Raw genomic sequence first — 12,063 nt, 5'->3', positions numbered from 1 at the left:
CCATCTTGGGGGCAGCCCAAGCCCCTACCCATTGCCCCCACACAGACTCTGGAGACTTCCAACCCCTGAGGGGTGAGGCAGCAGTCCTGGCCTAGGCCTCTCTGCCTACCCTTACCCAGGGAGGCCAGCGGGAAGGGTCTCCTACCTGGGACCAGGCCCTCGGCCCTGCTCCCTGCTCCTGTAGCAGCTTCTGTTGTTGGAAACCAGAACCTGAAGGAGTGGGAGGGGCCACCCTGATGTGGGTGAGATGGGAGGGGACAGGTAGAGCTACTGGGCCCTATGGAATCCTGTCACTCAGTTGCTAAACCCCAGGGACTCCCCAGTGCTGCTACATTTCTGCCTTGGGGCCCTTGCACTGGCCTCCAAGACATTCTTCCTGTTGCCCCTGCTTTGCTGGATGCCACTCATGGTCAGCCCAGCTGAACCCTCCCCAGGGAGACCCCCACAACCATCGATACTTCCTACCCCTCTGCAATGCGAGGAGGCTCTGAGGAAATGTCTGAGCATGAGGCAACCCCACCTACCATCTCCTACCAGAACCAGAGTCCAGAGTTAAGGACCTCCAGAGATCTGTCTTGACCCCCAACCCCCAGACTGGACAGGTTGCGTCCTGTCTCTCTGATCCCATTTCTGCACTTGTAAAGCTGGAGTAGTGCCCCCCAGCAGGACCAGGCTCACATCTGATGAGAAGCTGGGGAGTGGTAGACAGGTGTAGGTGCCAGCCAATGGGAGGCCAAGAACTCAGGACCTGGAGGTTCTCTGGCCACCTCTTAACTCAGCTCTCAGCTCCTTGTAGCCCCTCTAGGAAGACCCTGGACGGTTGGGGGAGGGAGGGTCAGCCTCTGCGCTTCCCCACCTGCCCAGCCTGTACCTCCTGCTCTGGACACTGCTTCTTAACGCCCTGAGGTGGGGCGGGTGGCTGATGCTATCTGCTGCCCAGTGCGGTTAATGGGGCAGCCACAGGTCCTGCTCCGACTGGCCCCAGCCTGGCCGGCCCAGCTTGGGGAGCCAGGCTCAGGCAGGAACTGCCTTCCCAGAGGCCATTCCTAAGTGGCACAGAGGTGTGGCCAGCTCCCAGGGAAAGAAGTGATTAGCTGGGTCCAAGGGTCCCCTGGGCACCCCTCCCTACTTGCCCCTCACCCCTGCCTGTGGGAAAGGCCAAGTCCTGCCAAGGTGGGAGGAAGGCAGTGAGCTGTGAAGGCCATCCGATGCCTATCGTGGCTGCAGGGACTGGCGGGAGCCCAGTGGAGGCCACGCTGGGTGAGCAGCCCTGGGCCACAGAATATAGGGGGCATCATTTAACCACAGTGGGAGCAGCCTCCAGCATGAATCTGACATTAGGGCTGCCCTACTAGACAAGGGCTGGAGGCATGCCCCGAGGGCCCTGCCCACCACCAGTGTGCTGAAACACAGGCCTGACCAGCCCCCGGACAAAAGCACTTGCCTCCCCAACTCTCCTTGCTCTGATGGAAAGTCCCTTACTCTGTCCCCAGACTCTACCCACCCCAAGGAGGCCCAGGGGAAAGGTGTTCCAGTGGTGATGCTGGAACAGCAAGGGAAGGAGGAGGCCCAGACGGGTGTGTGAAGGTGGCTTCTATTTTAATGTCCACAACTGTGATCAACAAAAAGCCGTGACTCTCTGCTGTCCCTGTGTAGCCTCAGAGACAGGCCACGGACATGGTGGGTGGGGTCTGTCCACGGGCATGCTGGGCAGGCTCCAGGCCTCACCCCCGGGGCTGAGGCAGGTAGGGGGCCAGGCAGTGGGCACGGGGTTGGGAAAGGGCCCCTGTCTTTTAAGGACAGAGGTAGCAGCAGGAGCTGTAGTCAGACCTCAGCACCTGGGGGGCTCTGCAGGCCAGGTGCAGCCTCAGGGGGCCAGGAGCCCCCAGTCCTGCCACGGTGTCCCCAGCTACTTCCAGGAATGACAGGGTCATCTGGAGCTTGGAGGGGGAGACCTGGGGGCGGGACACTGGAGTCAGCCTCACACTTGGTGGTATGGCTAGAGAAAGGCTCAGCTACTGTGGGGCCTAGCATTCTGGGTGGCTCAGGGGTCCCCCGGGCCAGTGTGGGGCCCAGCTCTGGCTGCTCCCAGGCCCCCGAGGGTACCTCGGGCACCTTGGAGGGCGCCCGTTTCACGGAGAGATCCAGGGGCACGTCCGGGGGCCTCACGGCCCACTCTAGTGCCTGATGGATGGTGAGCAGCTCCCGGCGAATCTTGCCCAACTGCTCCCGCAGAGGCCGTGGGGCCAGGCCCCTGGCAGGTGCCAACTGCCCCAGGCGCTGCTCCACTTTAGCATAGTCACCGAGGACCCGTGTCAGGTCTTCACCCACATGCCCAGGGCCCCCCAGCACCAGGCCTGGTGGCTGCTGGGGCAGGGGGGACACAGGGCCCATGGTCTCGGGGTCGCCTGGCTCCTTGTCCTCAGGCCAGAGCATCACGGAGGGGCCAGTCCGCAGGCTAAGGGGAAGGAGCCGGTCAGGAGGCTGTGCTGCTCCCCGCAGTGCCCCCAGCCCTTGACCCACTCCCCATTATGCCCCCCTGTCCAGCCTATCACCCCAGCCTAGGCCTCGGGAACCCAAAAGGACATATAGGTTAACTCTCTGGTCTCAGTGTCCTCTCCGTGACCTGAACCCCATGTTCCCGGCCACTGACCTGAAGACGGGAGCCCAGCCACCCTGCCCAGCCCTTCTTCCCCTACATCAACCTCCACCCGTGACTGAGGGCCCCGACACTTACCTGTTCTGGGAACCAAATTTGCCCATGTTGGAGGGGGCTTTCGGGGGCTCCAGCCTGATTCCCAGGGGCAGCTTCCTCTTGGGATCACTCTGGGCAGCCAGCTCCAGCCTCCCCTCTTGCCCTGAGTCCCTGGGAGCACCACAGGGCCAGGGCCCACCCAGCCCAGGGACTGGCATCCTCAGTAGCCCAGGGGCAAGAATCCCAGGGGCCCCCTTGGGAGGGGCCAGGGTCTTGGGAGGGGCAGCCTTGCCTGCTGGCAGCCCCAGACTATGTTCTAGGAGAAGAGGGTAGTATAGGCGGGGGACTGGGGCTGGGTGCTCGGGAGGCTGTGGGGCAGGGAAGGCAGTGGCCGGGGGCAGGAGCGGGCTGGCAGAGGCGAGGAAGGGCATGTGGGCTGCAGCGGCCAGGGAGGGCCCCAGGTAGGAGAAGAGGCTGGGGCTCAGAGGGTAGTTGACACCCAGCAGGGACAGCTGGAGGCTCTGGGCCTCAGGGAACTCGCTGGAGGTAGGTGGGGGATAACAGGGGACACCGTTCTCAGGACCCACTGAGTCCACCACAACTATGCTCCTGGGTCCCCTGCCTGGCCCCGGCTTCCACGACTCAGCCAAGAGCCCACCAAGGCCTGCACCCTTCTGGGCATCTCTGGCTACAGGGGATGGTGTTCCTGGGGAGCCCTCAGCCCCCAGTTTGGAGCCCCCAACACAGTGGTGCAGGGAGAGGACGTCGGTGCCAACAAGGTTGGGTGTGGAGGGAGCATCCGGGAGCTGCGCTCTTTGGGGATGGTTGCCTGGGTCCGTGGGGTCAGAAGGGTGGTCTGGGATGGGCTCACTGGGGCGGGGTGCAGCCGGGGCGCGGCGGCATGCCCAATCCGGGGAGTCAAGTAGCAGCGAGAGGGAGTCTTTGCAGAGGCTGTACTTCATGTGGTTGTATAGGTGCGACTTCTCCAGGCAGGTGAATGGGCATTGGAAGCACTTGTAGTTGTAGGGCTTGCCCCAAGGCCGCGGGATGTAGTGCGGCTTCTTGGGCTTCCGGGCCCGGGCCCGTGCCCCAGGGCCCAGGCGGCATGAGCCTGCCTCTCGGGACATGGCAGCCTGCTAGCAGACAGGCCCAGGCACCATGGCCACCTGCAGATGAGAAGGCCTCAGTCAGAGTCTCTGTCAGCTCCCACAGCTTCAGGGGTAGGAGCTGGGCATGGCACCACCCTCACCCTGCAGACTGGGTCTCTCTGGTCTTTGCATGTGCAGCCCCGTGGCCTAGATTGCCCTCCCTGCCTCATCCTTCAGTTCCTCTCCACGTACACTTCTAGGTGTAGCTGGCAAAAATGCAGGATGCCCAGTTATATATGACTCAGGTAGATGGCAAATACTTTTTTATGTATTTATAAATACACAGAGGACATTGAGCTATAAACATGATTTAGCCAATATTTTGAGCGTACATTAAAAAAGTATTTGTTGCAAATAAATAAGTTTAACCATGCTTCCTGTAATTTATCTCTGACCCAGGCCAAGCCAGCCCTGAGCAGGCCCAGTTCTAGGGTGATTCCATCCAGGCCTATCTCCCATGCTGGCAGAGCCAGAGTTTCTGTCTCTTAACAGGCATTTGGTGAGTGACTAGAAGAAGCCAAGTGTGACCAGGCCTTTTCCTGGAGGACATCAGCCCTTCATTGTCTTTCACCTCTCCAGAGACCCCTGCCTATGCCGGGAAGCCAAGATAAAAGCCACCGGCAGAAGGCCCTGAGTCTCTGGTTAATGCTGTGTGTGTGCGTGTGTGTGTGTGTGTATGTGTGTGTGTGCGCGCGCGCGCGCGCGCGCGCGCGCATTCGTGTGTATTTCTTCTCCAGCAGGGTGTCAGCTGGGTACTGGAGGTCTCCGAGGGGGTCAGCCTCACGTGGGGCCAGACCAGGCTGGGGGGCGTGGACGTCACAGCATGGCCCCATGGCACAGCCACCTGCTCAGCCTGGCTCCATCTGGGTGGCTTCAGGCAGGTCAACAGCTGAGCCTGCAGTGGCTGAGCTTGGCCAAGACCCTCCTCTCCCCATGCCCTGCGTGTTCACTCAGAAGCTGCTCCCCACTCCATCTGGGCCGCCACCTGGGCTGTCCACCACCCCAGTGCGTGCCTGTGTGGGACGCAAAGAGTGTGTGCACACACATGTGTGAGGCTCCAGACAAGCTCTCACTTGGTCCCTAGAGCGACAACCTCTGCACGGCTGGGCTGACTCAGAGCAGAGTGGACCACCAAAATACCTGGGGCCCTAGGCACATGCACTCTCAGAGTAGACACGGTCACTATGCATATGGATGCTCTCACAGCACAGGTGGGGTGTGAGCAGGTACTCAGACACATTCAAGTGCAGTGTGCACATACACAGACATACACACACTACACACCCAAGAACACACATTGTCACGGACACTGTCATGAATGTGGACGGAAACACTCGCCCTGCTCCCTGGGGCTCAGGGGTGGCTAGTGGGTTAAGCAGGGGGACTGGAGCAGCTGAGCAGCCACTGAGAGCAAGGCGTCCTCCCTGCTGGCCTTTGGGCTGTACACATGGCAAGCAGTCATGTCTGCTGCCCCAAACACTGGTTGGGCAGTGTTTATTTTGGGGACAGCCAGAGGGGTGGAGAGGGCTGCCCATTCAAAGAAGCACTAGTGTGGGGGGTCAGCATGGTAAAGGTCTGGGCGTGGAAGGTGGGGCAAGCAGAGGCTAGCTGACTGGTTTGTGGATGTCCACATTTAGGAGGGGATGGGGCTTTGAGATGGGTGCGGGGGTTGGGAAGAGGGGGCTGGGCCCAGGAAAGGGCCCGAGGTTCCCTGAGGGGCTGCAGACACCCCCTGGACTTGGTGGTGGGTGCAGAGGTAGGCCCCATCCCAGCCCCCCACTAAGATACAAATGACAAATGGGCATGTGTGCTCAGGAGACAGAGGCGGCTGTGCTGGGGCCATCGATCACCCAGCCCTGGGAGCCACACAGCTGTGCTGCCTGGTACTACCACCCACCCCACCTCCCAGCCTGGCCCCTGGATTGGGGGTGTCTCCTCTTAAGCTCCAGGACTCAGGAGGAAGGGGGAGTGTCCTCCTATGCTCCCTCTTCAGATCAGTCACCTGGGTTGCTGGCTTGTTCAGGAGCCATCTCAGCAGCTGCTAACCCCACGGGGACCCAGAGGATGCCTGGCACCCACCCAGCATGCTTGTGCACAAGCAGAAGACACCCCTAGACACCAGCACGCACCCACGCGCACCCAAAAGCACATTCATTCGCATACGTGTCCCAGCCCGTGACTGGGTGCATGCTTCCACAGTGGCCTGCACCCCCATTGTGCCAGCCAGGAGGCACCGGCCCCACTAACCTTTCCTTGTGTGTGGGAGAACTGGTGGCAGGCCAGGAGCTGGAGGCCCCAACCCAGGGTGGGAGAGGGGACACCTAGTGCTTGGAGCCGCCACCAGGGGATTACAGCTCACCCATCCCACTGGCCCCCTTGGAACTTAGGGAGCAAGTACCCCACAGGGCGTGGTGCAGAGGGGTGACCAGGTTCCTCTCTGGCTGAGGAGGAGACCCCAATTCCCTCCTCTTGCCCTCCCCAGCGGCACCCAGGAAGGCGCGCTCCTACAGGAGGGAGGCTGCTGCGCCCAGATGGTCCCGGTGCGTGGAGCCTGGACTCTGGGAAGTCGGGGACGTAGGAGCTGGGGCTGCTTAGAACGCGCCAGACACTCCTGGCGTCCCGCTGCCTCGCACCCCAAACGTCCAGCCGGACCCTGCGCTGCCCCCGAAGTTCCCCCGACACGCCGACGCCTGCGCCAGCCCTACCTGCGCCCCAGCCGGAACAGAGCCTGCGGCGCCCGGCGAAGTCTGCGCGTAGCCCCGAGAACCAAGCAGAAACTTCCCTCCTCCGCCCCACTCAGCGCTCTTCCCGCCCGGCGCCGGCCGCAGCTCCGGACTAAGCGAAACCGGCTCAGGCTCTCGGAGCAGCGACGAGGACTTCCACAGTGGAAACTGAGTCTGGGTGCTGGGAGCGAACCCCCATGCGGTCTGCAGTCACTCACTTGGCTGCGAATCCCCAAAGCCTCTGCCACCGACCGCGTCTCCCCGACGCCGACTCGCACTCACCGAAGTTGGCAGCCAGAGAAGCCGCGCGTGCGCCACGGCGCCGGGTTTCGGGGGGCGTTCGGACTTCCGACCCGGGCTGGCGGGGGAAGGGGGCGAGCGAGCGCCGTTTGCGGTTTCCCTTTGGCCACCCCAGGTGATACCCACCTCCTTCTCTCTCCCTCCTCCTGCCCACAGTCGCCCCCTCCCACACAACTCACTGGCCTTGCGCACCCAGGACCCGCACAGCTCTCTCCGCCGCAACGGCAACTCCTGGATAGAGCGGTGGCTGGTGACACCAGTGGCACCACCAGAGTCGGGTAGGGACGGACAGCGTCGCGGAGGAGCCAGGAGTGGAGGCGCAGGTGTGCGGACAAATGCCGGGCGACTGGCACCGTCCCCGCCCCCGTCGCCTGCAGGCTGCCGCGAGGGTGCGCAGAGGCGGCGAGGTCTCCCGGGGTCCCAGCAGCGGTGTGATGGGGTGTCAGCGGCCAGGGCGCGTGGAGAGGGGCCGTCAGCACTCATCCGTCAGGGCAGGGCTCTGGCCTCTGACAACCACCCACCTGAGCCAGGGCCTGGGGGCTGAGCCCCGGGATAGGGGGCGCTGTGGGTAACAGAGCCAACCTGGGGAGGGCTGCAGCCCATCCCAGGAGGGGACAGAGCCCAGCCTAGAAGGGAATAGAGTCTAGTCCCAGGAGGGCTGGAGCCCAGAGCTGAGCAGCACAGCACAGTGCATATATAGTAATGCAAGAATCCTTTCCTGGCCAGCTCTGCTGGGCCAAGCCTTGCCTCCAATGCTGTTTCGTCTTCTCCAAAGAGGAGGTTGAGTCTCCTCCTGGATATACACCCCCAAACCCTTGTCCTTCCCACTGACAGCCACTGGCTCAAGAAAGGATGGTCTCCATGCACTCACTCTCCTCTTCCTGGAAGCATTACCAACCCCCGCATCTAGCCCAGGCTTCTCAGTCCCCTGGCGGGTGCCTCAGGAAAGCTGCACAGCCAGGCCCTCCATCTTCTTGCTGTTTGCAGAACTCCTCTCCACTGCTGTCTCTCCTGGGGTGGGTAAAGGTGGGGCCCGGGAAAGGCTAGGATATCTCAGACCCACCATGACCCCACCCCCCCCTAATGTCCTCATAGCCAGAGCTGCTCCCAGCCCCATCTGGGGTACACCAGGTTTCATGTTGCTCCCTGAGGTATCAAATCTTAATAGTCTGGAGTCCCACTGCTTCTCAACTGAGAACTCCTGGAATTTTGTCTGGCCAGCCAGTTCTATTCTGGACATGGTCACAGACGTGCCAGGACATGGCCAGACTATGTCTCTCCCAGTGAGTCTGCCAGAAATGTATGGTGGTGCCATTTCAGGCAGGGTACAGAATCTACAGCCAGAGGGGGAAGCGCTGCTCCAGGCCAGCTCTGTGGAGGCACAGAGGGCCCCATGAAGATCCACTTGGCCCTCTCTACAGGCTTAACAAAAGGCTTCCTGGGGTATCCCCAGCTCAGTTTGGGAGGCAGGAGCGAGTTGGGAAAGGAAGGAATATCCACTAGGGGCCTCTGGGCGTTACACCTCAAATGAGGCAGCTAGAGAAGAGCACTGCATCCAGAGTCTAGCATGTCCTGGACCTATGAGCCAGGCCTCAGTTTCCCAGTCTGTGCAGGCAGGTGACAGACAGGTCACGGCCCAGGTCTCCCTGTTCAACCACAACAGGCGACTGTAAGGAACAGAGCTCAGTGGTTCTGCCCTCAGAACCTAGGGCAAGGATACTGATGTAAGGATGAGTGCCCAGTTCGGTCTCCCTCCTGCCCCAGTGCCGCCTTCCCTGATGCAACTTGGGTGGCCCCATTTCTCCTCATCAAGTCCATGGGGCGCGGAGGGCTATGGGTGACACAGCATGCCAGCTTTCTCTTTTCTGCCCACCTGGCCTGGCCTGGCTGACCAGCTGACCATGCAGGCAGCCTGGAGCTGAGAGACAGCTTGAGCAGCCGTCACGCCAGCAGCCCTGTGGTGAGTGGGGACCAGGAGGCCTGCTCCTTCTGCACACAAACCCAGCTTTGAACGTGCTCAGCCAGGCCCAGTCCCCTCATCATGGACACTGCTCAGAGAGGGCAGGGACACAAGTCACCTTGAGATAGTGGGAATGGGGATCCCAGGCCTTGGCCACTTGGTCCCAGGGATGAGTCTGCTTCCCTGCCCCTTGCTGGCTGACCCCTGAGGAGAGGCAATAGCCGCCAGCACAGGGGATAGGCTGGTTGGAAGCTGTTGCCATGATCCACGGGATGGAGAGTTATGGATCAGGAAGCCCCCATCCCGAGGATCCCTGCCTTGCAGAATGCAGAGCAAACAGCCCAGCGAAGCCCAGGTGACCCAGGGGCCCCTGAGAGGAGGGAGGAGGCCAGGACTCCAGATTTTGGGAACAGGAGGAGGCCAGGGAGGGTGCGTTCAGCACCAGCCATGGAGGCCACTCTCGTAGACTGCTTTTTTTTTTTTTTTCTAGAAATTTGGGTGGGAGGAGAGGTAGTGGCACCTCCAGAGGAACTCAGCACTCAAGGGGCACGACCTGGGTGCCTTTCTGGGCTTCTGGGAGGAGTCTAGGCAGGGGTCTCAACTGGGCCCTGAGCTTGCTGTAGGGGTGTCCTGAGAGCTCAGTTGCAGCTGCAGCCCAGTGGCCTGTGCACGGGGTGCAAGTAAGGCCACCCTGTCAGGTACACAAATGACCATCCCTACCATCCTTGGCCAGACAATGCAGGACATCAATGCCAGCCCTCCACACCCCTGTGATCTCTGCCCAAGGCTCTCTATGCACATCTGCTCCCTCACAGCTGGCACACATTGTGCCCAGGGCCTGTCCCACTTTCTATCCAAGAGTGGGGCGTGGGGGTGGGTCATAACCCACTCACTGGGACCCACCCCACATGTTGGGGCAAGCTTGGGCCCAGGGAGGTGGTCCCTACCCCCTGAGGCAGTGACAGGGACCCCCATGGCTTTGGGGCTTGGTCTCCAATGTTGCCCTGCCTCGGTCTCCTCACCTGCAGAATGGGTGATGGAGACTTGGTCTCTGGGTGTTTCTGGCACCAATGGGGTGTTGCAGGGAGCAGCCTTTTTCTCATCATCTGGTGCTGTTGCAGGGTGGGATGGGGGACCCACAGCCCCTCCCTCTGCCTCCAGCAGGAGCTCATCTCTGCCATTAACCTCTGCCTGGCTTGCCCACAACCCCCGCCCCCTCCTGTCGCCTCCACTAATGCTGGTATGTGCATGCCAGGGGATGCAGGGGCAGGACATTGGGCCCAGGGAAGGCAGGGGGCAGTGGCACAGTGCCTGGAGCAGGCCTGTCTCATCCCCTCAGTGTACACACATGGCCCTTGCCAGGACAGGTGTAGGGGCCAGTCCAGTCTTTGCCTACCCAGTGGGCGGGGGGGAGGGGGGCGCGGCTGGAGCCCCTAGGCAGGGTCTAGGAACTCCTGGGCGGGGTCAGCACCATGCAGGGCTCAGCATGGCCATGACTCATATTCACTTGCTCACGATGAACCCTGGGATGCTCCGCAGTCCCAGTGTTCGCGATCTCCCTGGGACCAGAGCATGGGTCATCTTTGGCACTTCCTCCACCTTGCCCATTCAAGGTGACTTCAAGGTGAAAGGGGTGGGCTCAGGGCTTGGCTGAAAGGGGGAGGGTCACACCTAAGGCCACTGACCCCAAGAGCCACAGCAGGTTCAGGGGAGGGGCAGAGCCAGAGCGATGGGGCTGGGTGACTACGTGGACAGAGCTGTGAGCAGGTTGGGAGGACCTTGCTGCAGACTCATGGAGAGCACATGGAGGGCTGGAAGTTCACCAGGGAATCTGTGATGAGAGCTGCTTGAGCTAGCCCACCCTAAAAGAGAGGGGCTCGGCTGGGAGGTTTCTGCTACCATGGACCCCAAGTCTCTAGCTCCTGCTCTCCTGGGCTTGCAAGCTCTCTGCTGGTGGCTGGCTCCTGCCCCATTTCTGCTTCCCTGTGCCTCATCCTCCAGCTAGCTGTAGGGTTGTCTCCTCTGGAGACTGGCCCTCCCCACATGCTCCATCTCCCCACACCTACTAGGTCATTAGGCATCCTGGGGTAGGGTGTGGGGCCTCTCTGTGTGCCTCAGGCTGCTGTGATGGAGGAATGACAGGGGCTGTAGTGGGAGTGAGTTCCCCATTGTGAGAGGCATACGAGTTGGTGCAAGGGCCTTTGGATCATTAAGAGAGCAGCCTGGCCAGGAGGATGGGATGAGAAGCTTGGGCCGCTCGAACCCCCACCCAGCTTCGGAGCCTGCACTGGCCAAGCAGTGCCCCAGGCCGACAGCAACCATATGTTGGAAGAGGAGCTGTGTGCGGTGCTCTGCGGCCCCTGGGGCCTGGCCTTCCTGGGCCTGTCACAGCTGATTTTCCCTGCCTGAGTGGCAGGCGGGCCAGTGGGTGGGGTGGGTGGGAGCTGCAGAGCCTCTACTTGGCTCCAGTCCATCCCCCACAGCTCTCGACACTGGACCTGCCACTAGTAGACCCAGGTCCTGGACCCCAATATATCCCTGCATACTCTGCCCATTTTGGTCCTGTTTGGGTCAGGAAAGGAACCCTGGCAACTGGGGGCCAGCCCTCCTGCTCAGTCGGTCGTGGGCAGGTGGCCAGGGATGCACACGAGCTGCGAGGCCCCAGGGCAGGCGGGAGAGGGCCCGGAGCCTTGGCCCTGTCAGTCCAACGCCCAGAGCTGTGCAGAGGGAGGCAGGAGGCCACGGCTAATTTGTACACTAAGTGCTTCTGACAGGGATGCCTCACAAGTGAGAACACACCACCACCCGCCTTGGGAAGGCCGCCATGGCCAATGGGTGGGCAGAGGCAGCCTGGGTGAGGGGCCAGGGTTGGCACACAGGGTCAACCCAGCCTGTAGAAACAGGAACAGCCCAGGAAAGTGGGGAAGGGGGAGGGCTGGGGAAGGGAGGAGTGTTCAGGACCAGGAGCCCCAGCAGCTAGAGGGCCAGAGTCACAGCAGGCTGAGGTGGGGAGCAGGGCGCAACAGTGAGGAAGGGGCCAACCCCCAGGGCTCATGCCTACTCCCCACGGTGGCCCCTGACCCCATCCATTCTTCACTCACCAGGCCTGTGGTCCGGGTGCCACTATGGCTAAGAGCATGGCTGAAGTCCCTGCCTCAGGATGGCCTGGCTGACTCCCTCCATCCTCTTTCCTTGCCAGCCACCTCCCCCGGAGCGCCCTGACCCTAGCCAAACCTC

At 61.7% G+C, this 12,063-nt stretch overlaps 1 protein-coding gene across 1 annotated transcript; it reads right to left on the bottom strand.

Moving 5' to 3' along the window:
- Nucleotides 1-1,712: 1,712 nt before the first annotated feature.
- Nucleotides 1,713-3,822, bottom strand: PRR35 (proline rich 35). The gene is made up of 2 exons (XM_011376762.1): nt 2,738-3,822; nt 1,713-2,458 (listed from the first exon to the last, which is right to left on the bottom strand). Exons 1-2 carry the CDS (start codon nt 3,820-3,822, stop codon nt 1,825-1,827), a joined length of 1,719 nt encoding a protein of 572 aa, XP_011375064.1. The 3' UTR covers nt 1,713-1,824.
- Between the last annotated feature and the right edge of the window lie 8,241 nt (nt 3,823-12,063).

This window comes from Pteropus vampyrus, unplaced genomic scaffold, assembly GCF_000151845.1.
Source record: "Pteropus vampyrus isolate Shadow unplaced genomic scaffold, Pvam_2.0 Scaffold303, whole genome shotgun sequence".
NCBI classification, from domain to species: Eukaryota; Metazoa; Chordata; class Mammalia; order Chiroptera; family Pteropodidae; genus Pteropus; species Pteropus vampyrus.
Note: the sequence above shows the minus strand (reverse complement) of the source record. Positions and strands in the feature narration are given on the sequence as shown.